Below are 27442 nucleotides of genomic sequence, written 5' to 3'. Positions count from 1 at the left end.
CAAAGCTTGTTGACATGGACTTCAACCTCTTTCCATGACAAATTCATTATTTCTATCATATATCAAACATGCTTAGAACCCCGGTCCAAGGCAGAGGGGAAACTCAATTCAGATGTTCTGGAGAGGAACAGGGAAATGCGAAAAAAATCAGCAAAATGTGGATGAAATGCGACAAAACCCCAGCAAAATGTGGAAAAATAGCGACAAAACCCCAGCAAAATGCAGAAAAAAGATAACCCTAGCGCTCAACGCGAAAAAGAGGCCCAAATTAAAATATATCATAAATAAAATAAATATATTATATCTCCCTAACAATAAGCATTAATTAGATTAATATCTATAGCGGATGATGCAAGTCAGAATTGGGCATTCAAAGAAAAAACATTTAAATTTAATCTATTTATATAAGTATATTATTATTAAGAATTTGATAAATTTGAAACTGTACCATGTAATTGTAATAAACTCCATAATTGTTTATTAAGGGATTAAAATAGATAAGTACTTCATTACCAATAACAAGATAAAATAACCATATATATGTGTCCCTTAAATTTAACCACAACAAGTTAATTTAACTGCGAAAATAACTTCAGGGAGATTGTTTTTACAAAATCCAAAATAATTTTAATTTACTATATTTAACACAGTTGTCTACATCACTTATTTTATTAGTTTTACTGTACAGAATAAAGAGGTTTTATCGTCTAAAAATCGGTCATCAACATTATGTCTACAGTAACTGTTTTTAATCAGAATAGGAATAAAATAAATCAAATAGTCTCTCACTGGGGAACTTGCAAATCTAGTCTCTCCCACGACTTATGACTGCATCTTTGCTTTGTTTTTGTAGAAGGAAGACATGATTTCCCAAGCGCTGGGAGCCATGAAGCCGGGAGGGGGTTCCTCTCCGTCACGAGCGAGTTGTCGCATCTTGGAGCCGGAAATGAACAGGAAGTCCTCGTGCCGGGAAGAGTCGTAGAATGCCATCTGACACTTTGTCTTGTCGTAGGCGGCCACAACAAAGGGGATGATGGTGAGTTGTCCAAGGCCGGGGGCCATGGTCAGGACCTGGGCGGGAGGAATGTTAGAAGATGTCGAGTTTTACAATTCCATTTTCCCCATCGGCCATCATCTGATAAATGAGTTTGAGAAGATATATGTTTCAAGATATCTAAAAAATCTAATTAAATATAATGAATGAGTTACCTTTCGTCCGTGTGTGTGCTCGTAGATGTCGTCTCCGTGACCGGGGTGTTTCATACCAGCCGGATCTCTACCGACAATGTAGTAAGTTGCACCAGCTGCAATACGAGCCTGCAGAGATAGGTGGTCAGAGAAATTTTAAAAACTTCAAAAATTGTTGAAGTATAAGGTTACTATTCAAATTTGTGATGATCTGTAGAATTTCTGTCAATGAATTAAAACTCGGTTCTATCAAAGTATCAAGCTTGACCGACCTTGGCGTGCCACTGGACCTCAGTAGGGCCAGCGTACATCATGGGGCTAGGGAAGATGGCCATGACAGTGGAGTCAGGGTCCAGAACTCCCTCCTTCATAACAGCGTGATGCTGCTCAATCCTCACATTCAGGGGCACATCATCGTTCTTGGTGAACCCTCCAAGAGGATGCAGCAGCAGGACGGGGTTCTGGGATAGAGGGGGTAGTTAGTGGATGTGGTACAAAGTGTTAAAGTTCATATTTAAAATAAGTGTTCGGCCTATAATTCAAATCGTCCCCTTGTTTACAATGAACAAATAGTCAGCTAACAGAGGTCCCCACTCACCGAGTAACCTCTCTCTAACAGTCTCTTCCTGGTATCAGCCATGAGGAGAGCGTGTCCATTATGGATGGGGTTCCTCAGCTGGAAGGCGAACACTGCATCAGCTTTCCTCTTCTTGAACTCGGCTCTCAGTTGGTTAGGAGTAAGTCTGTATTGGTCCAGGCCATCTTCCCACTTGATCCTCTCGAGAACTTCCAGATCACCACCAAGACACCAGTCACCAGATTCCCAGATCAGCTGCAGAAATGTTAGTTTAATGTTAGTTAAATGTTAGTTAGGACTTTCTTGATGTCGTTTTAAAGTTGAGTTTAAAAATATAAATTTAGCGAGCTCCTGTTTCTAATTCACACCCGCTCCCACCGTTGTTCCTTTAGAATTCTGACGGTGGATGATCCTGAATGCAAAAGTTGCCACGTGTACGTATCCACGTCCAATGAACTAAAGTTATTGGCTCACAACCATGGTTCTAACCTCTACACGGGTACACACTGGTCATACTCACACCCACACTACAAAAAGGGCAGGCAAATCTCTGCACTTATTGGTCAGAATCAGCCACGTGACTTGGGAAGCTCAGCTCACGTGGGTGCATACTCGTGCAGGGATTGGAGGAAGGGGTGTATTGTGCTTGCGCCGGATGTACTAAACCTGACCTACAGTCTCGACAACGTGTTATATGTTACTATGCATATATTATGTTGGCATTTTATTAAAATGTAAACAGGCTGCTACCTTACGTTTCACAGTTGACAGTTCAAATTTCACTATGTACAACGTGGACTCACTTTTGAAAATGATATATTTCTCAGGATCAAAACTCCAATCGGTAAACATTCGAAGTTGATTACAGTCCAGACTCGAACAATTATATCTAAACGATAACCATATTTGAGACTCAACGACAATATAATATTCAACCCACCCCCCAATTAGAGTACACACTATACCTGTTGATAAGGATGCTCCTTGTGGACAATTCCCCACTGTCTGGCACATCTCTCCTCTTTCCTCATCTCGTATGTCTCCGGTTCTCTGACCACGGCGACGATCTTACCGTTGTATCGCAGAGCTACTGACTTCTCTTCTTTCAGACTGTAATGATGATAAATATCGTTAAACTACAGAAAAATAAGCAGCAAACTTATGTTACAGCCATTTCCATACTTTTCTACAGAAACCAGATGATCCAGTTCACCTAAATCCTTCCACCAGAACATTCTAGCATATTCCTTAATAATACATTTTGCACATCTCCTGGAATTATAATTTCTCCCCTTTATGACGTAACTGATAACCGTGAGTGAACTTTCAAATGTGTGCGAGGGAGCGGAGGCGACCCACCTCCCCATGAGGGAGTGTGTGTACTACACGTGTCAATATAACACACTCTCATGAGCACACAATTATTGTGATATTACGTGTGCAGTGTGCACGTTGTGTCGTGAGCCATGAGGTGCACGTCATGGTAGATCAAAACTTGGGTTTAAATTAGTAATTATTTTAGTGAAAAGATTAGCTGATCTAACAGAGATAGGAGTAAAACCAGCCCACGAATTATGGTTTATTTTTGAAAGTCTTATCATATGACAAAAAGATTGAAAGGAAATTTAAATATATTAAATATGTTTGTTAACACAACACAAATTCCATTCATTACACAACTACTTGATATTAAATTATCACTGCGAAGTATTCCACTACATACCGGTCCTTGTCCTCGACAGAGATAGGAAGAACGATAGGTACTGACTGGTTACTGCTTCCGTCTACTGATTTGATGTTGTTAAAGTGAAGAGTCTGGAGATATTCCGTCTCCCTCATGAACCCTCGGAGAGGAGTTGCCCATCCCTCGGACAAAACCTGAGAAATTAATCAAATAAAGATTTACAAAATAAAGTTCTGAAATGATAATTGCAAAGCAGACTTGATTAGTAGATGAAAAATAAACAGACTATATATAAGCCTGAAATAATAAGAGTACAATGAAAGATTCGCACCTGAATCCACTGTGTGTCAAGTTTGGTGACCTCCAGTTGGGGGAGAGTCTCGGCTTCCTGTCTCAGCTCATCGACCTTGTGTCCTGGAACAAACAGCTCCCTCACTGTATCCACGCAATCAAATGGCACGATGTCCTGTAATATTGCCTGTTTAACGCTAGAGGGGACTAAAATCGTTTAATTATTATTATACATTCCTGATTGCATCCTATATTTGTATAGCATTGAGTAAAATTTAAACAGGTCCATCGCTCGTGCGCGCGCGGCTGCTACTATCACAGTGAGGGGCGGAAAATTTTGTTTTTATGACAGAAACACACCGCGCGCGCGGTCAAGTCATAACGTGACGTCATTGTCACATACGTGTAACCAAATGTACATCATCACTGCATGTCTCCTATTCACTGTCTGACAAAAGGCGAGGTGGCCGGGTAAAGGGCTCTTTGTTCACCACAATTTATAGTTTTAGTCAGATTCAGCCACGTGTTAAAATTTAAATGGGAACTTTTGTTGTAAAGTTTAGTCAATACTCACGTTTTTCTGAAGGAAAGACACGACTTGTTGGACACAATCGTTGATACTGTGGATATTATCCTTGTCAGAACATAAAACAATATCTGGACTGACTGGGGCCTCATACGGATCATCAATACCTGTGAATCCTGAAAAATAAACCGGTTAGATTGAAATAAAGTAGTTAGATATATTATTTGCTGAAACTCAGTGAAATCCCTAAAATTCCGGTAGTAAAGCTACGTATCTCAAGAAACATACATTAAAAGATGAAAATTTACCGATTACAATAAGTACCACACTCAGAAGACTAAGGGTTGAAGATGCTCAGAAGAGAAGAGAAATCAAACTGGAGCAGCTAGAGAAGGTAACACTCAGAAATGAGAAGATAGAGAAACGGAGGAGAGGGGCTGTCAGTTACCGAGGACCAGGTTAGCCAGGCCATGAAGACAGTCTCTTAAGAGGAGAGTTGGAGTGAGCAGTTCGTTAAACTCAGTCTTTACGACGGGAAATAGGAGGAAGTTCCAGCTGAAGCCGAATAGTTGCTGTATTGTGGAGTTCAGATAGCACCTCACGTAGGCTGATAGAGACTCAGTCACGATAGGAAACTTGGTCGCTCAAAACCTGGGAGTGTCTTACTATGCAGACTGTTCTACCGTGTTATAATATGCTATTCTCCCAAGTTAGAGGCGAGTGAAGGCATCAATTGTGGGTTTGTTATCTTTATTCACTTTCAAACGGATTACAATAAATTATCCCTTCTAAAACTGACTGATACGAACTATTCTGGCGAATGATTCCATAACTGTTCCACAACTGACATGATATAGCTAGTGATGCTATAGTTAGGTAATAGTATAATCTCATATCACCAATACTCGGTGTATCACACACCGCACCCACCACACATTTTAAGCTTCATCTTTCATTACCTTGTACAATGAACAGGCAAAGAAATGTGTTCATGCACATCGGAAGTAACAACCCTTAGGCCTTACAACATTATCTACAGTTAAATTTAGCACGTATTGACAGTTAGGAACCGTAAAAGTGCAATTTTCGTGAACTCATGAGAATCTTTATAATGAAAACTGCCGAGACTCGTGAACATTAATCATTTGATGTTGTAATTCAATAACAGAAAATTAAAAGTGATTAGGAAGATTCTGTTGATTGCATGAAATCGAATCTTCTAGGTAATGAGATTTACTCTATCTCTCTGTCTGTCACAGTACCATACAAAATGTATTACTTGTACGGAGATAACATACAACCGAGCCAAGATATTATTCCAGATCATGTTGCAGGCTTTTAACCAAGATTGGGTGTACTGCTTTGGATAAATTGTATAGAAATTGTACAATTTCAGACTACTTGAAGATAATACTGTACGTGATTTAATGAGATGGAGAGTAGTGTACTCAAACATTTCGTGATGCAATTATTAGGAATGTTAATACTGATTGGGTGAAATAAAATCTAAACTGAGGATATGTAAATTAGATTAAATCCGAGCCGAGATATCTAGAACTCCTATATTAAACCGCACTGATTGGTTGAGTTAAATTTCAAAGAGAGAGAGGCGAGAGAGGTGACTGTGTGGGACTTGTTTACTTAACTAATAACAAATCTACCAACTCATCCTCCCCTGTTGCTGTGTACTGACATGATGTATTCTGTGTACAAAGCACTGTGAAATGACACGTCCTTCCACCTTATTTACGAGAACAATCTGTTAGTTTGATCTGCACAGTAACTATTCTGCAGACTGCACTGACACGTGTACAATGCTCTGTGTTCTCAAATTATTACTTACAATAGACAATGCAAAATGGGTGTGGGGTTAGACTTCATCGAAATATTGATTTGGTTAAATTTCTGCCACGTTGACATTAAAAATATTGGATATTATAGACGATCGTTTGAGCTTGGTTGAAACCCTGGCTAACTATTATAGCTAGTAGCTATACTGAGACCATGTATTGGGTTTGCAAGAGGGTTATTGTACCCTCTTGTACAATGTACTGCAATGTACACTGCATTGTACAATTCAAATATATTCTGCACAGGTAACAGGAATCAAAAAATTTAACTTTCATTTTACTAGTTCCACATCTGGTTTTACGGTAGCTGTGGGTACACGACACACGGTTCTGTGAGATGTTGGTAGTTATGTTCACTAAAACTATCGAACGTGACACTATCACATGAGGGGAGAACTCGCACACTCACAGCTCAAACAAACTCGCACACACACACTGACTCACAGCTCACACAAACTCGCACACACACACACTGACACACAGCTCACACAAACTCGCACACACACTGACACACAGCTCACACAAACTCGCACACACACTGACACACAGCTCACACAAACACACAGACTCGCACAAACAGTAAACACTCTCTAGCAATGAGCAGTGGGGAGTGTAGGGGATGTGACCATGTGACCGTCATGTGACCACTATGTCATCACACTATGTAACCAAGTAATGGAGAGAAACCTTTGAAACTTGAATCGTGTCATTATACCCGTAGTCATACTTACAACCAAGTTGTACATTCCAGTTAGGGAGCCAGGTATCGGAGGTATCGGAGGTAAGGAATATAATATTTAGTACAGTGCAGACATGGTGAACACGTGGCAGAGCTAACAATGCAATAAATACTATTTATAACGTACATAGCTAGCAATCAGGCAGATATTGCAGATAACGTGGCAACAGTACTTGATAAAGTAGATAGTAGATAGCAATGAGGCTGATAATTAATGGCGTACCCTCCAGTCTCTTTGAGGGAATTAGCTAGATCATTTAATCACCAGCGGTGCAGATAAAGTGCAAGGATTTGTCTAGAATTTATCGTGTAAATATTGTGCATCTTTATATTTTTGGGGAAGTAAACTGTGTATTAAACGGAGAGAAAGATGGTCTGAAATAACTTATAACTTTATAAACTAGACAAGTTTTTATTATTTTATCATCAGAATACTTGACCAATGGTGGGGAGGCCGGTTGCTGAGTTGGAGAAACATAGTGAAACAGACAGTGGACACGAGATGAACACAGATGTAGATGTGGGCGCATTCCAGCATATCAAATAAGCTGAATTGTTAAGGCCACAGGGGGGGGGTCCGAGGTCGATTTTGAGATTTTGAGATATGTTGTAGAGCTCGATCTAAATTTTCAAATGCTTTTGTCCTTACCGAAAACAAAGTTTCCTATTTGAAGATATCGCGCGTTGAATTTTGAGGTTTACCTGTAATTCTATTGTAAATGAAAACTTTAAATGAAATCGTGTTCAAAATCTATCTTCTTTTTCAGTTTATGACTTAGAACCTTGTAACTTGGCAACAATGTTCTTCAAGGTATTTTGAGTTTTTGTTATGTAACGATTTATGATATCTTGCTCCAAAGCTGAGATATGAGGTTAACCATGAGTGCGGGTTACAAAATTTAAAATGGTTAACCTCATAAAAAGAGTTAGGAGCAAAATTACAACAATCGTTACATAACAAACTTTTAAATTTATGTCAGGAACATAAGTTCCAAATTTGAGGTAAAATGGATAAAAACTCTAGGAGAAGATAGATTTTGAAGTCAAAAATTCGAGGTTTTCAGGAGAGGCAAAAAACTGTTTTTTATGTTATGTGATTTTTGAGAATTTTGCCTTTATTTGTATATTTTTCAAAGTTTAACTGCTGAAATAACACAAAAACAATTTTAAAAAAGCTTATCGTAGTTTTCAGTTGTAATGGCATCAATATTTCTGCCCTCCATTATCGATTTATCAAAAAAATGAGGTTAAATGAAAATTGGTTAACCTCATTTATAAAAAAAAGTAAAATAGCTACAGACAAATGAGTGGTGGCAAAGTATCCACCACAAAAATATATATTGATTCAAAGCATAATGTTTTTTTGCATTTTTTGAGGCCTCGACCCCCCCCCCCTGTGGCCTTAAGAAATGCTGTAAGCTTTTTAATTTACAAACCTTTGATTATTCCAGCTCTGGCCTTCTCGTAAAGTCCCTTGACGTCCCTCTTCTCACAGATCTCGATAGGAGTAGCCACGTGGACCTCAATAAACTTCAGTCCTGCGTCCTCGTGCAGTTTTCTTGCCAACTCTCTTTGCTGTAATGGTTTCGAGTTTAGGCGACGAATATTTTGGAGGAGGCAGTCATAATTTATTTCTGCTGTAAAACGCATTTCAACTTCAGCTACACCGAACTGTACAGGGAAAATTCGGGAGACAGTGGAATATAAGGCCTTTTAATCAGTACTAAATTATCGAGTACTCGGTGAAAAAATCAAGTCAAGTTACAATTTTTGGAATAGCGAAATAATGTCTACAAGCTTACATTTACTGATTTATAGTTCGGCTGAATTGCTTTATTCTATAGCAATAAAATTGAATAGAACATCGTTATAATATGTATTTTGAACACTACTATATAGCAAATTATTTGAGGAAGCGATGTAACAGAGCCACTATATTTAATGTTGCCAAGGGGTGGCTAGTCTCTATTCATCACAGCCCGCTAGTTTTAAGGCCTCTTCATTTATGATATATAACAATGCAAATTGTATTCAAATAAAGAGATTTAAATGACAATCTTCATTACAAACTATAAAAGCAAAGGAACTGACCGCGAGATAAGGGCTGATGAAGGAGGTAAGGCAGATGTTTCCACTGTCAGCAAACAGTTTAGCTGTCTCTGAAACACGACGGATGTTTTCTTCTCTGTCTTGAGCAGTAAAGCCAAGGTTCTTGTTCAAACCATGTCTTAAGTTATCTCCATCCAAACTGTTGGGAGGATATTTTTATTGAGTTGAACGAGTAAATTTGAAACATTAATATTTAGTTGAGATTGTACAGGTGCTGTATGAATAACAATAGAAAGTACTCAACAGAATTGTTTGATGGTGCTAACCTGTAAGCAGCAATTCCCTTCATAACGAGGTACTCTTCAACAGCAAAAGAGATGGTAGTTTTGCCAGCGCCGGACAGTCCGGTGAACCAGACCGTGCAACCACGGAACTGACCCGCTCCCAGGACCTTAGCACGCTTTGTACGTGAGACCGTACCATGTTCATACCGGACGTTTGTTGCTTTGATCTCGTTCTGAAAGGGGGGGGTGTTAGTAGTGTTGGTGGTCCTGAGTTTAGCTGCAATCTTTGTATAGTAGATTATGATGGTTTAGAGTAAAATTTAAATACCCACTATTCTTGCAGTGATGAAATTGGAATCAGTGGATGAGTGATTAAGGCTGAGTGAAGTTATAGAACCTACATAATCATCATTGCCCGGGTCCCTGGAACGGCGGTTAGAGCCTGACATCTCTGGTCGAATAAGAATATTAAGCCAATCACGTAAGTCAAGTTTTGAGAGCAAAAACGGTATCTTAAAGAAGATTCTCTATCGTTTGGCAGGGTAGCAAACATTATATATGTTATATATGTTAAAAGCTATACTATATAAATTTGTAGATCTAAACTTTGATGTGTCTTTCTGCAATGAGAAAGGAAGGATTAAGGGCAAAATTAATATAGGGAAAAGGTTTCAATTGATTGCAGTCCTAATTCCCAGTCAAATTCATTCTTTCAATCAATTCCTAGAATTATATCAGGCCGGATGAAAATCGTTAAGGCACTCAAGTTTTCTATGATATTAGTACAAACACTATGGCTCAATAGTTAGCTAAACAGAGTCATGAAAATAAGTAAACAGAAAACAAAAGTGCTAATCTTTTCAACTTAAGTAAAGCCCTGAAAAACAACATGAAACACCGGTTATATCGTGCTGAACGCGCTAAAATCAGATTGTGGGGCGCTCGATTGGAAGTCGACTAATTTTGTTAGCGCGCGGCTCCAAGTTTTAAGTTGAGGCCGCGCGGCGCAGTACAATTTAAATCGATTTTAAGTAAATTTAAATGGGAAACAGTGAACTTGTGATGAAGTTTTTGAAAATAAAATAATCATAGAAAATGAGTGTGGTTTAAACTTCATTGAAATTTGACGATGATTTGAAAATTTTGATAAAACGCGTACTTCACTTACCGAGTTGAACGAGTTGTCGTGAATATTCATCGGCATGATTCTGTTAAGTTACAAGGTACAGTCCAAAGATCCGACGGGAGCTTTTACCACCTAGCTGCTAACTGTCACAAAGAATTAGAATCGAATAATTAAAAATCAAACTCAGATCAGTGGAAATAAGATTAATATTAATTATCAATATAATAAATTAAACTGTAAACATAAATAATAATTTATAATCCAATTTTTAAATTATTTTTGAACAAAACATTAACATTTAACGCAAAATCCCAGTTAAAGAATTTTTAGTTCACGAATATTTTTAATATTTTGCAACATTAGGTCAATTTTGCAAACATGATGGCCGATCAGTAAAATCGGGAAAAAAATGTAAGTATTTTGTCGCTGCATTGCAAAATATGACACAAATTTTGCATACATGAAATCAGATTCTGCTGCAGCTACTCAACCACTGATTCCAGAAAATTGACTGATAGAGAAGTGCTGACTTAATCGGTTTTTTAACATATCTCTACTCTATTCAACTTATGAAGACTGAAGGGTATAAGTAACACTAACCATAACCGTGGCCCAGTAACAAACGAAACTGTACAATGAACGCGAAATTTGAGATACGAGGTTGCTGCACAGGTGGAGGAAAGAGAACGCAAGTGATACCACAGAGCACTGTGGACAATGTAGTGAGCTGTAGGTCACGTGACACTCCAGAGTGTGTCTCGTGACCCTCTTGGAATACGTGGGCACTACAACCTCAGCATCACGCCACTATAACTAACAGTGTTGTGTGGTTCAGCACCCGGGCTGGAAGTTCACCCGAACTGGTTTAAAGCTTACACACAACTGCACATGTCTGTGTGCTGCGATAGTTGGCTGTCTTAGAGAACGTGGCAAAATGTGCAACTTCAAGCAAATCTGCAAAATGTTCCAGCTATAACAGCTCTGCAAAAATAACACTCAAATTCACTAACAAACCTCATCAGACCCCGACCGCAGCTGAACTACAATAACAAAATAATCGAATTTCCAAACATATCATTTCATTGACTTTCAATCTCATTACAGAAGTGAGACGTTAACGTTAACGTTTCACCTTTCACTTACGACAACCGATAATTAAATTCACACTTTTAGTTTTGGGTTCGTGCTCCATCTCGCGACCTAAGGGATGGGCTACGAACAATAGTTGGACACAAATAAAAGAGTTAAACGCCTGAACAAGACCACGTCGACAGTACACTGCACTCTAAACGCTACAGAGTAACTCAAATAGTAAGTAAACAGAATAATAGTTCTACAGTGTGACACACACACACACTTATCATAGCCTCATTCGATTGAGGCAGTTTAACTGGGTAACATCATACCACCTCACTTGGCTAATTAGTATAAGTTGAGAGGACTGGATCATTGATGTAGCTGGCTAGCGAGTAAAGGGCATCCAGATTCCCAGAATGGGATCAAAGATATGAAGAATGCGGAAATTATGCAGACGGGTACGATACAGGATCTGTTCTAATTGAATCTGGGCGCTAGAACAAACTAAAAAACGCCACGTAAAATATTTGCAAGACTGCCAAAGAAAATGTGATTACCATACACTCGAGGAGGGTTTATAAAATCACGTATGTACTCGAAATCAAGGTACCCTCACTATTTTAGATCCTACTGTGTTTAATTCTGAGCATGACTTCATCGTGGGACGTGGAGGGGTTTAGTAGACAGTGAAGGAGGAGTGACAGGGAGTAATTGTGAATTATAAATAAACTGACTCGTTTTGGATGCTGTACGGCTGAGGTTTTGGGTGTTTTTAAAAACTGCAGCATTCGTGGAAACTTGAATTATGATAGGCGGCATTAATTCGTTGTAACGAGTATAATACCCCTTTATTGATATCCTGATTAAACTTTTATGGGACCTTAGATTATTCGTATCCATTGCTGATTTGCTGACGTTCACGACCAAAACTATTGATACGAAGAATCTAAAGTCTAAAGTTGATCTATCAGCTCCCAACGTATCAAAACACCCAACATTTAAGCTTATTACCTTACTCGGGATTATTATGACCGGGATAAAGTGGCGGGTTTAGGGTAATTTCGCCATATTTTTCCCGAACCACATTTTCACCGGTCGTTAATAAACCCGCCGACTCAGCTTTTAGGGTTCCCAAGGGGTATGGGTGCTCATATTTTAATGGTTGTCTTATATTCACTAAAGAAGACTATTGGGACACTTGTTGTAGGTTTTTCGACTTCATTTGGCTAAAATTGCAAAAAATTCACCTTTTTGCCCAATTCTTGTCATATATCCTTATTGTCAAAGTTGATTTAAATAGGCCAATTTTTAATTTCTTAGGTATTGACTATCTCTACATAATGAAATAGGACTCAAAGTAAAAGTAACAGTTAAATTAAAACTCGAATTAATTAAAACGGTCAATAACATGAATCAGTTTCATCAGTCATTTATTCATAATTCTAAACAATGTGAACGATGCATTCTTTCGAAGATTTTCTACAAATTGAGTCATAATGGTTATTTGATACACGTAAACATGTAATGCTAATTCAAAACAACGAATTTGCTAGAGTCTACTTTCAACAATTATTGATAATTCGACTTGTTTCACAAGTTTTAGCAATGCGAAAATTTCTGAACCTGCTTATCTCTAATAAGGAAATTTACATCTGAGACAAAATTTTTGAATCTAAAATTGAAAGGTTGGACACCGGTAAAATGGCGACCGGGAAAATGTGGTGGGTTTTGAGCAATTTCGCCATATTTTTCCCGAACCATATTTTAACCGGTCGTTAATAAACCCGTCGTTATAATCCCGAGTAAGGTAATCAACAAAATTTGAATAAATCGAAATGAGATAAATACTCGAAAACTAAAAGAAGACTGATATAAACAAGAAATGCGGCCGCTTTTCTTTTGTGGATGGCCGCTCAATTTCCCGATCCGTGATGGAGTATTTGATCATATTCCATACCACCTGTGGACCCCAGTCTTTACTGTTTATAAGCATGCAGATATGGCGGGGTGACAGGCCGAGCGCCGCCCAGTTGATATAATTCCATATTTAATTTGAAAATCGTGTATATTTCTATGTAACCATATGTTTATTGTTTATGCAACCTGACACGGATCTGTGCAAAATAGTAATACTAACTCAAAATAATAATAATCTGCTATCAATTAGTCCCTATAAGCGGGATGCGTACATGATGAAATTAACAATGTACTTGAACATTTCAGCACCGCGCGCCAACAATTGTTTAATTCAGATTTTCGCGCAAAATAACTTTGCGCAGGCAGACACGTGGGCGAAACGTACGCAGACACGCACGCTCGCACGCAGGTACGGTCGCAAAGCTACCATATCCCAAAAAAACCTCGATCGCTAACCCTTGTCCTTGACTCTTTTGTGCCTTCGGCACTTGAGTCATGGATCGGGAAAAAATAACTAAAGAAGGTTAATCGATACTGATAGGAAATGGGCACCTCGCACAAGTAAATGAGTTGCGACAGGTTGTTATGTATTGTTGTAGTTGTACTACGTGTACTTATATACCTACTTGTATTGGTACAGTCGTGACCCGTGTTATCAAAAGCAGGTTATATGTACTAATGTACTGTGTGAGGTAAGTAACACGTATATGCAATAAGAGATTGGTCTATGAAAATGCAAACTAGCTATATAATGGAACTATATAAAATTGGGCGTGGGAGTGGTCTGCAGTTCTACTCGATCATAACAATTCGTGACGTTTGCAGTCCTCTTGCATTATTTCGATAGCATTCCTCATGCATTAACCATTATCAGGATGAAGCAATGATACGAGATCTTTAAAAATCATAAACCTACGAAGAATTATACAATTACAAATACAATCTATACAAATACAAAAACACAATAGGAAAAAGTGGTATCAAAATATACTAGTACTATATACTATATTTTTTTGATACAATGCAATCGCAGAATCTCAAATCAAATTTTCAATTCTGTGAATTTCACGAAAAAAATCCATATTGCACTGTTCATCTACAAATCATATTATAAAAACGAAATATAATCCGTCTGATCACAATAATTAGTGTAATAAAATCGTTTAAAAGGAGTGCGGAGTCGCAGTCCACCCCATCAAAATACTGACAGGATCACATTACAACTCAGTCATTCCCATTAATTATTAATTAAGTCGTCATGTTGATAAAACATGTTATACCCATTAATTATTCATTCTGTTCTCAGGTCTCAACTGTCCAACTCATTAACCTGAATCAACCTTAACTGTCCAGTTTTTATCATTTCTGTAACTCATTAAAACATCCAAATAAAATCAAACATCCAAATCAAAACCAGCTCCGGACGATGGAACTGCAGCGCCTCCCTGTGTTTACCAAAGAGCAAGGAAGAGAGAAGAGAGGAGTGTCACCACACTGACGGTGAGGGTTACTCCGCTGTTTACTCGGTTATCTGTTATCACAGTGCAGCCGATAAAGTTGTTTCCGATGGAGTCGCTGATAACGATAGCCTTTCCAAGGATCCTGAGAATAGTAATATGGATAAATGATGTGATTACAAGATAATAGCTGATATTCAGAATGAAGTATTGACGACCAAGAATCGAGATTTGTACGACTTAATTTCTTAAAGCTCAAGACTCAGTGGTACCTCAAGAAATGACATAATAAGGCTATAATTAAGTATAACGGATCATACAAATTCTCTGCAACAAACTCACGAGAATTTTCCAGTAAGAGGCAAGTTGTCGACGTTTATCATCATTCTCTTTCCTAGAGCGACGTACTGTTCAGATTTAGCGGTAACGTCTCCAACTGTTGCGTAATGGGGGAACTCTCCGTTCTTAACGTGTTGCTGAGAAACGTGGTGATTAGTCATTATACTTGGGTTATCAACCAACCGAAATATTAAAATTACGTCGCAGTTTGGATACTGTAAAGGCTCAACACATCAATTTGTCCACATTTCATTTTGACTAACGCAGGCCCTCAATATAATTAACCTACGTACATCAGGGCTTGTACTAAACTTATTTTATTGGACGGAGTACAGTCTCATAGCTTAAATTAAACTAAAATTGGTTTACTATTCTGCTATCAACCTGCTGGTATACTAGGTAGACGGCTAGACGCGTATTTTGTTAAATTATCTCACCACTGGCACAGAGTATGGGTTGTAAATATCTTCAGATGGTCGGATTGAGCCATTCGGGAAATCAGAACAGCTGAAACAAAACGATGAGTAAAAAACAATCCATAGACAAACTACACTCGCACAGTCCGTTGCAGTTGACTTAGATCATATTTCACGTGTGTGAGTGTCACGCGTCCGATGATGGTATGGAATTGGATGACAATAATGATATTAAAATCAGTTGACTGTTGTAACTGTTGTAACTGTTGCAACTGTTGTAACTGTTGCAACTGTTGTAACTGTTGTAACTGTTGTAACTGTTACTGTCCCAATACTTAGCTCTGGGCACTCCGCCGCGGGACAGCTGCTTGTGCCCAAAGCTTTTCAACTTGAAAGTGGGACTTGGGTCAGCTTATAGCTATGTATAATGGATGCCCATGATTTGCATCATTAAAATCAGTACACTTGTGTGAAATTGAATTTGAAATGAGGCAAATATAAGTCTATAAATCAACCTGTCGTATTTGGTAATGTAGATTCGATGACTGTCGGTCATCATTTTGGGGTGATGCCAGTGACCAAGGTTGATCTCTAAGTTGGTGGGGTAGTAGAATGTTCCAGTATCTGTTTTAACTGTTACTTGTCTCTGAAATAATGTTTCCGATTTGAAGATTTCTTTACTTGGATTAAAAGCTGTACAAAATTACCTATACTATTCATTAAGTCTAAATATCAAACTCTGAAAATGTAAACCGAACCATCAAATCAAGCGCAAGCTAACCTGCTATAATACAAACGATCACTTACGAATTTTATCTCCCCCGAAACTTTGCCGTGAGAAGGTTGTTTGTAAAAAAGAGCGTAGAGGTGCTTCTCAGACTTCCCTGTACTCAAAACGGGGTTCATGTTGGCGCACGAGTACGGCTCGTCATTGTTACCGTAACCCAGACGGATAGAACTGGGGGACAGGATCGTAGAGTTTACCATTAACAATATTACAGTCATTTAAGAAATACGACTATAATACTATAAAGATCCTCGAGTTCCCAGTCGAGCTTGTAGGTTTAGGTACAACCTGCAAGTACAAACCCACGCGTCTCATCGCTAGGTCTGATATTTGATATTTATTGAAACACGTATTAACATTTTAAGAGTATCATCCGTAAAAGTTGAGTAGACGAGCTAAAAGTTCATTGGTTAAATGACGATCTAATTAAAGTCTGTGTGAAACGAGGCCGTTACCCTTTTTTATTTACCTGTACATTGGAGAATAGGAAGGACTGAAGAAGTCGTATTGAGCGGTTTTACTGGACTGACTGATTGTTTTAGCGTTACCCTTGAACATATCGTCAATTGCACTGAGGTTTCCGCTAGGAGCATCACCTGCAGAGTGGGTAAGATAACGATATAAACATTTTAAAATCTAGTGAAATTGTATTGTAATTAATAAATTTAAAATTCGCGTTCGCCATTTTTTATGCAATCCGTCGGCCGGACACATGTGTGCGTGGAAACGTTTATAACTATAAGCCCACCAAGTGAATTTGAACTTACTTCCTTCAGCGTTGTTAAAGTTGAGCACGTTTCCAAGGACCTCTTCACTACATGCTAAGAAGGGGTAACCACTGAGGAAGAAAGATGTGAGGAGGAATTGTAGTTTTGGTACTAGGAAAACAGCAAGAAGTGCCAAATTAAGAAGCCTTCTTATTTTATGGCACTACTTATACTTTTAAGTTTCATCAGAGTAAAGCAAGAATGTGCGTGGTGTGAGGAGACAGACAACTGGCGAGACAAAACATTAAACCAGGTCACGTGGCCGTTTAAAATATTAAATTGAACAATTACTTATTTAATAAGTTATTACATGATCTCTAAATACCCGCTAAATACCCGCTAAAAACCCGCTAAATACCCACTAAATACCCACTAAATACCCACTAAATACCCGCTAATATACCCGCAAAAGAAAACCGCTAAATACCCTCTAAAAGTAAATACCCGCTAAATACTCGCTAAAACCCGCTAACCTCTCACTAGTAGCGACACGTTTCTCGTTAAGAGTAAGAGAAGTTGTAGCTCCGAGGATTGAAGAGAAAGCTGCAGTCCACGTCATACTGTTACTGCTATCATCATACGAGAATTTTACCGATCCATCTGAAATGTTATAATGTCAGTAGTTTACTTACTCGTGTTATTATTAAAGTATTAATCATGATGCCAGCCTTGCACAAAGAGCGTGACATACGTGTTCAGACAAAGTATTAATTATCAGCTCAATGTAATTGTACATGGTGGGCGAGGAAGATTCAATTACAAAAGTAAAAGCCAAGTATCATGATATCATTACTTTTGTATTCGAAACTCGCCCACCATGTACATTTGCAGTGAGTATTTTTATTTCTGATAAACAAACAGCAAAAGTTTAGGTCACAGAAAAGTGCGCTAAATACAACTCCGTACCAGTATCAAACAAGCTTTTCTTGGTATCTGTGTCGTATTCGGAGATAATCGCCTCAGCAGTCATACCTCCAACTTTCTGAAAGAAAATACGTTTTTTAAAATAAAATTAACATCTTCAAAGTAATTAAAAAACTGCCCTTTTTCAAAGAAAAGAAAATTTTTCCTTTTTTGTATTTATCTAGTAAACTTAATGAAGAGAAACTCCGATAGTCCCCTCTTTCTGTTTAACATACCGCCATAAAAGTGGACAAAGACCGAGGACGTCAAGAACAACCCTGGAGATCCAGATTGTAACTGAACACACAAAGGTGACAACAGACTTGCTTATATTTCGAGTTGAGCAGAAAGAACATTTAACTAGCATTAATATTGAGAAAATATGTCTTATAGTACAGTACAGTGATAAACTATATAACTCTACTTCGACACAAAATTGTTAAATAAATAAATACAATTATACTCTACTTTGCAAGACTTCTTGTATAAGCCTTCAATTCAAACGTATCTCAACTTGGCCCACAGTCAGTGTAAGCAGGGTCGTAGTAGTCGTATGATTTTAATGATCACTTAATGATATTTCTATGTTGTGACAGTAACAGTTGTAACACTCCCACAATATCGCCATGACACTATATAATCTCTTTTAAGTGTTACGACGATCTTATAATTGGGTATAATGATCCAATTATTGAGAGATAAACTTTGATAGTCCCCCCCCCATAGCTTATCATAGGGGGGGGGGGGGGCACAAAGGAGACCAAGCACCCCTAGACCTCAAGATTTTAGTTCAGCACATACAGGACACAATAGAATTGCTCATAGTTCAAGTTCAGCAGAAAGAGAATTAGTACAATCTTTAAGAACACTTCTCTTTTACGATGAAAGTAGGATTATCCTACACTCACTCTGCTATTCAAAACTAATGGCTTGGGGAAGAGAATGCTTTGTGTTAATGTCTGTTACCTTTCACAGTCTAAACTGGGCCTCTGATTTTGTAGTAAGTGTTGACATTGCCTAGAAATGAAAGCCCCTGATTCACTCGTAACTCGAAGCTCCATCTTGTAAGCCACAGTGAGTGTAAGCGTGAGTCAAAGTCGTACAAGTAACGTTATTTGAATGATCACTTGACGATCTTTCTATGTAGTGACAGTAACAGTCGTAACACTCCCATATTTTATACAGGATGGAAAACTCAACAGCCTTCGTTTCGACAGCAGCTTGGACTGAACCGATTGGGGTTCAATCTTCAACCGTGCTGCAGATGTAACGTACGCTTTTATCTGCTGCTCATGTTTTCTTATCGGGACATTGGGAAACATTGTCAGTTTTCTGTACTTCAAAACGAAAAGAAAAGAAATTTCGACTGTTATCTACACGATGATAGCGGTTAATGATGTGCTGATAAGCATATTGATACTACCCATAGGATTATCATACTGGTCGGAAAGACAGCCAGGTCTCTTGTTCGGAAATGAAATCGGTTGTGGAGTTTTCTTTTACCTATGGGACACAGCACTGGCATTAAGTATCTTTCTTGTCATTTGTTTGAGTGTGACCAGAACAATATGTCTGCTCAGTCCTTTCACACAACAAAAAGTAAAATATCTGGTTTTTGCTGTTGTATTGTACGTAGGGTCTACGTTAGTTGTGTCGATAAGAGCCCAGACGCTAGAAGGTGCTAAATTAGCGTTTCTCCCTTGGTACGCCCGAGTTGAATTAATGTTTACACAGACGGCTGACCAAGGCGTACTTCTTGCCTTTGAAATCTTTAGACTCTTAGTCTACGTTGCACCTGCATTTGTAGTGGTAGTGAGCTGTGTTTTATCAGCTGTTTTACTGACTCAAGGCAGTGAGGAAATGCAACAAAGAGACTTGCAACGCTCCCGAAACAGAGCGACAGTTACCATTTTACTATTCGCTCTGCTTTATGGGGCGTGCAATATTCCACTTGCAGTTAATATATTCTTACTAACATGTTGCTGGCACACGGGCAATATGGAGTGGTACTATGGTGTGTACCAGTTTGATACACAATACTACTACTCCAACGCCACTACCACTCTGCTTATAACTGTTAACTCGGCAGCTAATCCCATTCTTTACTTTTGGAGACTACCTCCTCTGAGGGAATTCACTATCGCAGCGACCAGAAGAATACTGAGGCTGAACAGAGAAGTACAAAGACCTTCAACTAATGTAACCCAACAAGGTGCTGCAAAAACAACAGTGTTTCAGAACAGTGCTGATCCTGAGGTGATAGCTGTACAAACTGGATTGTAAATAAGAACATTTGTTGTTACATTGAGAGGTTGGCACAAGCCTCGTTTCACTTAAAAACTGACTGGTTTTCCCGTTAGTTATTTCTTGATAACAACTACCAAGTTGAAGAAGGAGCGGTAGTCGGTACCCTATTTACTTATATGAACTATAAAGTTAAAGCTACATGTAAGTGGTGCATTTAGGCTATCAAATTGAAGACTACCAATATTATAGAGAAACTTGCTGTCACAACTATATCTAAGGATATTCGAAAGAAGCTCGGTTGACGATCACGAGGATTGGTGATATTGATTAATTAATATATATTTAGGACAATTTTCTTGTTATTCTAAACAATGCTATATCTTTTTTTGCTGAAAGTTTGTGGTATTAATTGGTAATATTGTGTCAAAAGCCCCCTACGATCCATATGTCACCTCACGAAAACATTTTTCATACTTCTTAAAATGGCTTAAATAATATTTCTCTCTAAATATCGAGCCTTTTGTGTAATTCAATTTCAAATAAAAATATAGGTCCAATTTAATTACAGTTACGCGAAAACTGAATCATTTAATCAGTAGGGCAGATTGCCAAGGTGTACCGTGTAATCTAAAACCAAGTGGAGCATACCCACTATTGAAAAAGCTAGCACCTTCCATGACACTTACCTTAAGTGCGGCACAGTCGAGGTTGTTCCTAGTTACACTGCCAGATGTGGTGTATGTTAGGACAATGTTACTGGGTATGATGGTATTGGGATCTCCTGACATCTGGAGAAAGGGGTCGTGCAGCACTTGGGTGAACCTGTGATGGTGACCATGGTTACAGTAAACAAAGGTGATATAGTTAACTTAAAATGTACCACTTTGGTTGTTATTCTAATCGCTGGTAGGTTGAATGGTATGTGAACTGATGGGTCGACTCACTTGACTTCTCCAGTAAGCAGCTTCTGAACTTCAAGGAGCCCCATTCTAGTCTGAGTGTAACCCCGGGGACAGTTGTAGTAATAATCGGGGCTGGTACAGACTGAGTTGACGCCTAGATCACCACCAACGTTGTAAGCGTAGAAAGGGTTCCATGAAGAGGGAGAGGGACATCTGAGATTGATTGAGGGATGAGTTAGAGGATAAGCTGGTAAGAATTAAGCGTGTGTACTGCGTACGTATAATACACAGGGGCCCCGGGACTGGTACAGGGTTCCCCAAAAAAGACTATCCAGTTCGAAACTCTTCCCATTTCCATAAAACAAACATATTCAGTTACAAAAAGGTTGGGAGATTACTTTACAATACTAATAGATCAAGATGGTTACAATTCACTTCAGCACATGCTCCAAGTGCTTCCCCTTGCGGCTGATGCAAACACTAATCCTCTTACAGAAGTTGGATATTACGCCATTACAAATGAATGCTGGTATGGCTCTAATCTCCTCTTCAACGGACCGTTTGAGCTCGGGAATGGTCCTAGGCTTATTTATATACACTTTGCCCTTCAGGTAGCCCCACAGAAAGAATTAGCTCTTACAGAAATGTAAGAGCTAATGTATTTTATAATCAGCTGTGTTCATTTGGTAAAAAGGGAGAGGCTTCGGTGCCAACGTAAGGCTACTTAAATTCACATTAGACTACTCCGATAAATCCTGTGAACCAGTAAGGCAAATGGATATATGCGAAACATCTGAAGTTTTGTAAGTTAAACAATTAACATATTCGAAAATTAGTAAGTACTGTAAGTTAAACTCTCTTTACCTGTTTACAAGTGTGTTGTCCTCATTTCCTTTTGTTGTTGTGAGGTACAGAGCAACAGCTCGTTCTGTATCTGAATACAGACTGTTGTAAACAGTGACATCGTCCCATCTGTTATTAGCGTCTTGTTCCAGGATTACGTTTCCTGTGGGAATACGGTGAGATACCAAGAGATTGAGATAGGAAGTTAAAATGAGTCAGCTGAATAAGATGTCAAGGCTCAAGATTGGTCTGTTTTTAGGGTATTAGTATACTTGATCATGCTCGACCATACAGTTTGGTGGAATATATAAAACGGCTGATTTCGATAGAAAATCGCTCAAAATTAAGTAAGTAAATAGTCTATTCAGGTAATGGATTAATTAATATTGTTAATCGTATATTGTATAGCTATGGCAGATATTATCGGCAGGAATTCCAGATGACAGATCAAAAACCTGGTGTCGCTGATATTATTAATGAAATGAAATATTGCATTTATATCCCGCTCATATCAACAACCAATAATATGAGGAAAATCAATTAATAAAACATCCGACGGCGGGTAAAGTATGCGGATGTTTTTGACAAAAAGAAAAAAGACTACCTCCGACTAGTCCGTGGAAGTCAGCAATCTCTCTGATAACAGTATTATCGTTCTTGATGTCAGCACAGTAGCTCACATCACCAACCTTGAAGAGGAAAGCTTTCCCTAGGATGCTCTTAGGTCCGTACATTGTGATCTGGTTGGTAGCTGCGATGGTAAAAGGGAGTTAGAATTCACACGGCAGTCTAAACTGTCTAAATGTTTTTTTTCTCGATGTCGTAATTGGTTTTTTATTGGTCTTTATAAAGTCATAATTTGTCGCCAGATGACAAGAAGTTGAATATGAATATTTCATAATTAATAATTTGTCCACACACTATGCTAAAAAAACTTCAAAAAAGACCAATAAAGTTATTAACTTAAATATATATTATATAAAGTTATAAAGTTACAAAGTTATAAAGTTATATAAACTTAACAGCTGAAACTTTCATGTAGGTGAACTTTATACAGTTAAATTAAAACCAACCATAGTTAGCCTTGATGAGCGCCTCCGTATCAACCCGGGTCTCCCTCTTGTCCCAGAGTAGTGCGCAGGCGGTGCTGACACTCGTGTACTGAGCCTCGTATCTTGGTCTTGCGTAGTCACCTGGTGGGGACAAGGTATCATCATGTATTGATAAATCTCTCTTCAATTATGTGCCATCAATGATAAAATTTATCATCCGTGCTTGATAAACAGGTTCGTGTTTATACTTGGCACACCATGATGAAGGTTCGAACAACGCCTTCGAATGCAGGACAATCGGGCCACAAATAATATAAATTCCTAATATAGTTGTTTAGATATCATGGTGCTATCAGTTTATGAAGCAAACTAATCACTCTGGATCACTGTTTTTTAACTTACTGACGACGGTTTTAGAGACAGTAAGAGTGTTGATAGCAGCCGGCATTCCGGATACTGTGATCTCTACTGGGTGGAAGGGAGATTCTTGCTCGAAGCTCACTGAGAACTCACTGCCTTCCTGAAATATAATTATGGAATTTACGAGTGTTACTACTTAGGTTGCCTTAATTTAGGCACTTCCACGAATCGATTCTTTTTTGTTTCTATCCAATGTCCTTACTTTTCGCTCTTGTAGTCCTAAAATTTTTTATTTTGTGCGTCTTATATCAGAACTGAGAGCTATCAAAACCTCTTCAACCAATAGTAAAAGGATTTGCATGATACCACAGCCTCTATCAGGTGCAGAAATTAGCATGGGAGGATTCATTTAATCATTTCCCTCACGATCAGATGAATATAAAAAAGTGCCCACTGCCCAGGTAGGTGATAAAAACAAGATATTTACTCTTTAAACACAATAAAAATGTTCCACCAACAGAGGGAATGAATCATGCTCTTCCACTGGAAATAAATACCTGGTTAAAGTGAGCAGTGGCAGATTTGCTCTTGATCTGGTACACAGGGTTACAAGTTGCTTGTCTGTTGCTCCTCCCCGCGAAAACCGGGTAGTTTTCCTTGACAAGGAGAGACTGTGGGACTGCTCCAGTAGTCCCCAGGATATCTCCGTTGCCGGTGTTGGAGTAGTATTCTTTTATTGCGGTGCCAGGGCTGGTGTTTCCCCACGTGTGAATATCGAAGAAATTGTTTCCAGTTTCTGTACAGCTTTGTTGTACAGTTATCGCCTGGGTTCCTATCTGAAACAAGTCAATCCTTAGCTTTTTTATTCCAGATTCAAGTGTCCTTAAAATATGTTCTCCATGTAAGTAAGCGTTTTTTATGATAACAATATTATTATCAAATATAAGTTAACTGTGTCTTATGAGACTTAATAGTTACAAAATATTCGCTCTACCTGGATACTATGAAGATGTGCATCAAGACCAGGTTCTAAGAGGTTAAGATTTGATGATAGTCTGTATCCAGAGTTTGGGGCTGCAAGTTTGCTCCTGATCATAGTCACTTCGCCGTTTATACCTTCCTTCTCCATGATCTTGGACCTGTGATTAAAAATAATGTACTGCTTTTAAAGTAATACATGTACGTACCACGCAATACATATTACATACATATACATACTACGTACCGGTACATGCTACGTCGCTTGTATCAATAGCAGAGCAAATTCGTATCTGCCCTTGGTTTGATCAACATCTTCTATCTAAGTTGGTGGTGTTTCACGTATTTTCCCTAATTATGACTTTTTCGATTTACTATCAACTTATCAATATAGTAAGTTATAAATATGATTCATCAAACAATTGATGAACACTAGTATTCGATTATTATTTGCTTTAAAAATGATTTTGGACACGTTCCCTTAAAAATAAGCAACCTCTGTAACTACTTTATTGGCCACAGCGGTAAAATTTTCGGGATTAGTGGGAGATAACAAACACTGTTGGTATACTTTACCCTCATAAGTTAAATTGTGGCTAACTTTCAAAGGCTTCGGAGAAATTGTTTAGAAGATGGAACAGCTCATCAGAAAAGATTTTTGTATTTCATTTTCTCAAATATTGGGTTTCATTTTTGTAAAATAAGGAGGTGAAAAAATCCCCAAATACCATGATTTTATTTGGGGCACGAAATGTGGCAGTTTTCGGTGAAAATTCCCATATTTTCGTTCCCAAATCATCTAGGTCACCGGAATTATGTCGAACATAAATATGTCTCGTACAAGGTAGTTATCATATCAATATCATCGTTCAGCCATTAGCTAATAATGAACCATGGCGAAGTAACAAGTCACTAGGTTCCTTACTCTGTACTGAGAAGGACATTCAAAGAAGGAGAATCCTAGCTGAGATTGCTTTTAAAAACTTTGGAAAAGTATGGTTGTCCGGTAAGAAAATTTCCCTTGAAAGAAAGCTGAGGTTATATGATGCTCAAGTTGTATCTGTATTGATTTACAACTCAAATAGTTGGAGTCCTAAGAAAGCAACCATGGAGAAAATGGACACACTCCATCGTAGACACCTCAGGTCCATTTTAAACATCAAATGGCCTAAAGGTATGATAAGCAACATGCAAAGCATTGTATGAAAGGTGCAAAGTTGAAAAGTTATCCAAGCGTATTGAACACCAGCTGTGGAAGATGTTTGGACACATTCTCAGGAGTATGGAGAACACCCCAGCCCAAACGGCTCTCTCTTTTGCTATTGAATCAGATAATTTATTCACTGGTAGATTGGGGAGACCTAGAATGAACTTGTTATCGGTTTTAAGAAGTGATTTAAGTAGTAGAAATTTGCAAATGGACAACTTACATGAATTGAACGAAATTAGAGATATAGCTGCATGCAACAGATGTTGGGAAAATCTTTTTCAAGGGTACAGTTTACCGCATTAAGGTATTTTTAAGAATCATTTTTGTCGGTAAGATCCTGTTTTATAATAATAATAATAATATCATCGTTAGCATCACCACAAAGATAACCAACTATATTAATGTAGGACTTAGCAACTTCAAGAGATTCATAAATATATTAATTAACAATGTAACCTGTAGTAAGTGCTGGTAGCATCGGCCAATATAGGAAAACAAGCTACGATCCGGTCATTGACGGTGTCGTAAAGTGCAATAGTTCTCCCAACAACATGAGTTTCTGCGGGGGTGAGGTGCGATATTATCATTGTAATCTCATACAATTAATTTAATATTATATCCAGGATACATTATCTCGAGTATTTGTGAGCTTGTGATGAAACAACGTTAAACCTTGTCACGACCTATATGTTATGAGTATATGATTTATACCCCCCTCGCTGACTATGAAATGTTGTCTCCCTGGTTCAATATTCATATTTAGAACCCTTCTACCAATCAACCCTCAGAGAGAATTTTCAATAAACTTGCACAACTTTGATCCTATGTGCTCGGTACGGTTTAAACTATTTCAAAATTTCATTCAGATATAAGACAAAGCCGTGATCCCACAATCTGCACCTACCAGAAGGTGTAAAGGTAGTAGCAGCAACATTATCTCCTTTGTTGGCGGTCCTGATGAGTCCTAAGTTAGAGACAGCAGTGGCCACGTTACCGGTCATTACTCCTCCGATGTAATCCACGGGATCTTTTTTACTGAAACGATGCAAATCTAAATACCTTGGTTCCGAAAATTTGAGTACCATAAATTTGGGCAGGAGATTTGTTTATTTACCACAGATATAATTTGTCATTAATTTAATCTAATTTGCCATCAATTTGAATGCGGAACATTTGGGCGAGAGAGCCCAAATGGTTTTGGGAACTATTAAGGTACGCCATCTTTTCTGTGGCTATGATAACGGTGCGCAGATTTACCAATGTCGATGTTTTACCGATGATGTTTGCTTTAAAAATATTTTAACTGGTTTTAGCTTACGAGAAGTCGGTCAGGAATTCGTGAAGCTTCATAGTGTAGTCAACAGTCCCAGGGATTGCAACGTTTACGTATATTTTACCTGCATCTGCCTGTCCTTGCGCTCCCTGAGAAATTAACCACGATGTCAACAAATTATTTGTGTTCCGCTGTAATTGATAATTAAACAATCAAAATATAATCAACAGTGTTGTTAAATTTACCTATTTTAAAAATATCAGCAAGAAATCAGCAGTGAAAAACTGTATGGTAAACTTACGAAAACAAACTTTATGGTACCCGAGATGTCTACACTACCATCTGGAGTCAAGTGAACAACACCGTTCAGTTCAGCATCAGATGCCAATGTCACGCCTGAGAGACAAAGGTTAGGATAACCTATTTCATGAAGCTTGAAGCAAGGTGTTCACTTTCACTTCCACACAAACCGCGACATAAAGAAACTGTTTAGAAATAGTCATTACCCAAAAGAGCAGCAAAGATGAACAGCTTCATCTTCGAGGATTACTTTAAATCTTCTAGTGCTATAGACCTTGAAGAGAAATGTGAGTTCGAGTA

The 27442-nt window shown here is 38.3% G+C and overlaps 2 protein-coding genes across 3 annotated transcripts; both read right to left on the bottom strand.

Annotated features, from left to right (window-relative positions):
* Positions 1-6: 6 nt before the first annotated feature.
* Positions 7-27027, bottom strand: LOC134822582 (bifunctional 3'-phosphoadenosine 5'-phosphosulfate synthase-like). 2 transcript variants are annotated; one of them, XM_063833709.1, is made up of 13 exons: positions 27016-27027; positions 10357-10459; positions 9231-9421; positions 8947-9103; positions 8292-8430; positions 4315-4442; positions 3781-3915; positions 3489-3643; positions 2731-2875; positions 1787-2020; positions 1461-1649; positions 1210-1317; positions 7-1071 (listed from the first exon to the last, which is right to left on the bottom strand). In XM_063833709.1, the coding sequence occupies exons 2-13, from the start codon at positions 10390-10392 to the stop codon at positions 823-825; spliced, it is 1866 nt and encodes a 621-aa protein (XP_063689779.1). In that variant the 5' UTR covers positions 10393-10459; positions 27016-27027; the 3' UTR covers positions 7-822. The 2 variants fall into 2 exon arrangements, with proteins under 2 accessions (XP_063689779.1, XP_063689778.1); XM_063833708.1 differs by lacking the exons at positions 10357-10459; positions 27016-27027 and adding an exon at positions 9590-9810.
* On the bottom strand, positions 14208-27418 carry LOC134822581 (uncharacterized). The gene is made up of 22 exons (XM_063833707.1): positions 27349-27418; positions 27144-27238; positions 26888-26991; positions 26474-26604; positions 26026-26128; positions 24376-24520; positions 23939-24217; positions 23424-23541; positions 23043-23162; positions 22574-22720; positions 21991-22132; positions 21169-21339; positions 20911-21046; positions 17981-18056; positions 17548-17674; positions 17075-17145; positions 16777-16903; positions 16328-16478; positions 16036-16166; positions 15542-15611; positions 15108-15241; positions 14208-14910 (listed from the first exon to the last, which is right to left on the bottom strand). The coding sequence occupies exons 1-22, from the start codon at positions 27377-27379 to the stop codon at positions 14760-14762; spliced, it is 2760 nt and encodes a 919-aa protein (XP_063689777.1). The 5' UTR covers positions 27380-27418; the 3' UTR covers positions 14208-14759.
* Between the last annotated feature and the right edge of the window lie 24 nt (positions 27419-27442).

The sequence above is a fragment of the Bolinopsis microptera genome, chromosome 11 (assembly GCF_026151205.1).
Source record: "Bolinopsis microptera isolate Bmic1 chromosome 11, MBARI_Bmic_1.0, whole genome shotgun sequence".
In the NCBI taxonomy this organism is placed as follows: Eukaryota; Metazoa; Ctenophora; class Tentaculata; order Lobata; family Bolinopsidae; genus Bolinopsis; species Bolinopsis microptera.
Note: the sequence above shows the minus strand (reverse complement) of the source record. Positions and strands in the feature narration are given on the sequence as shown.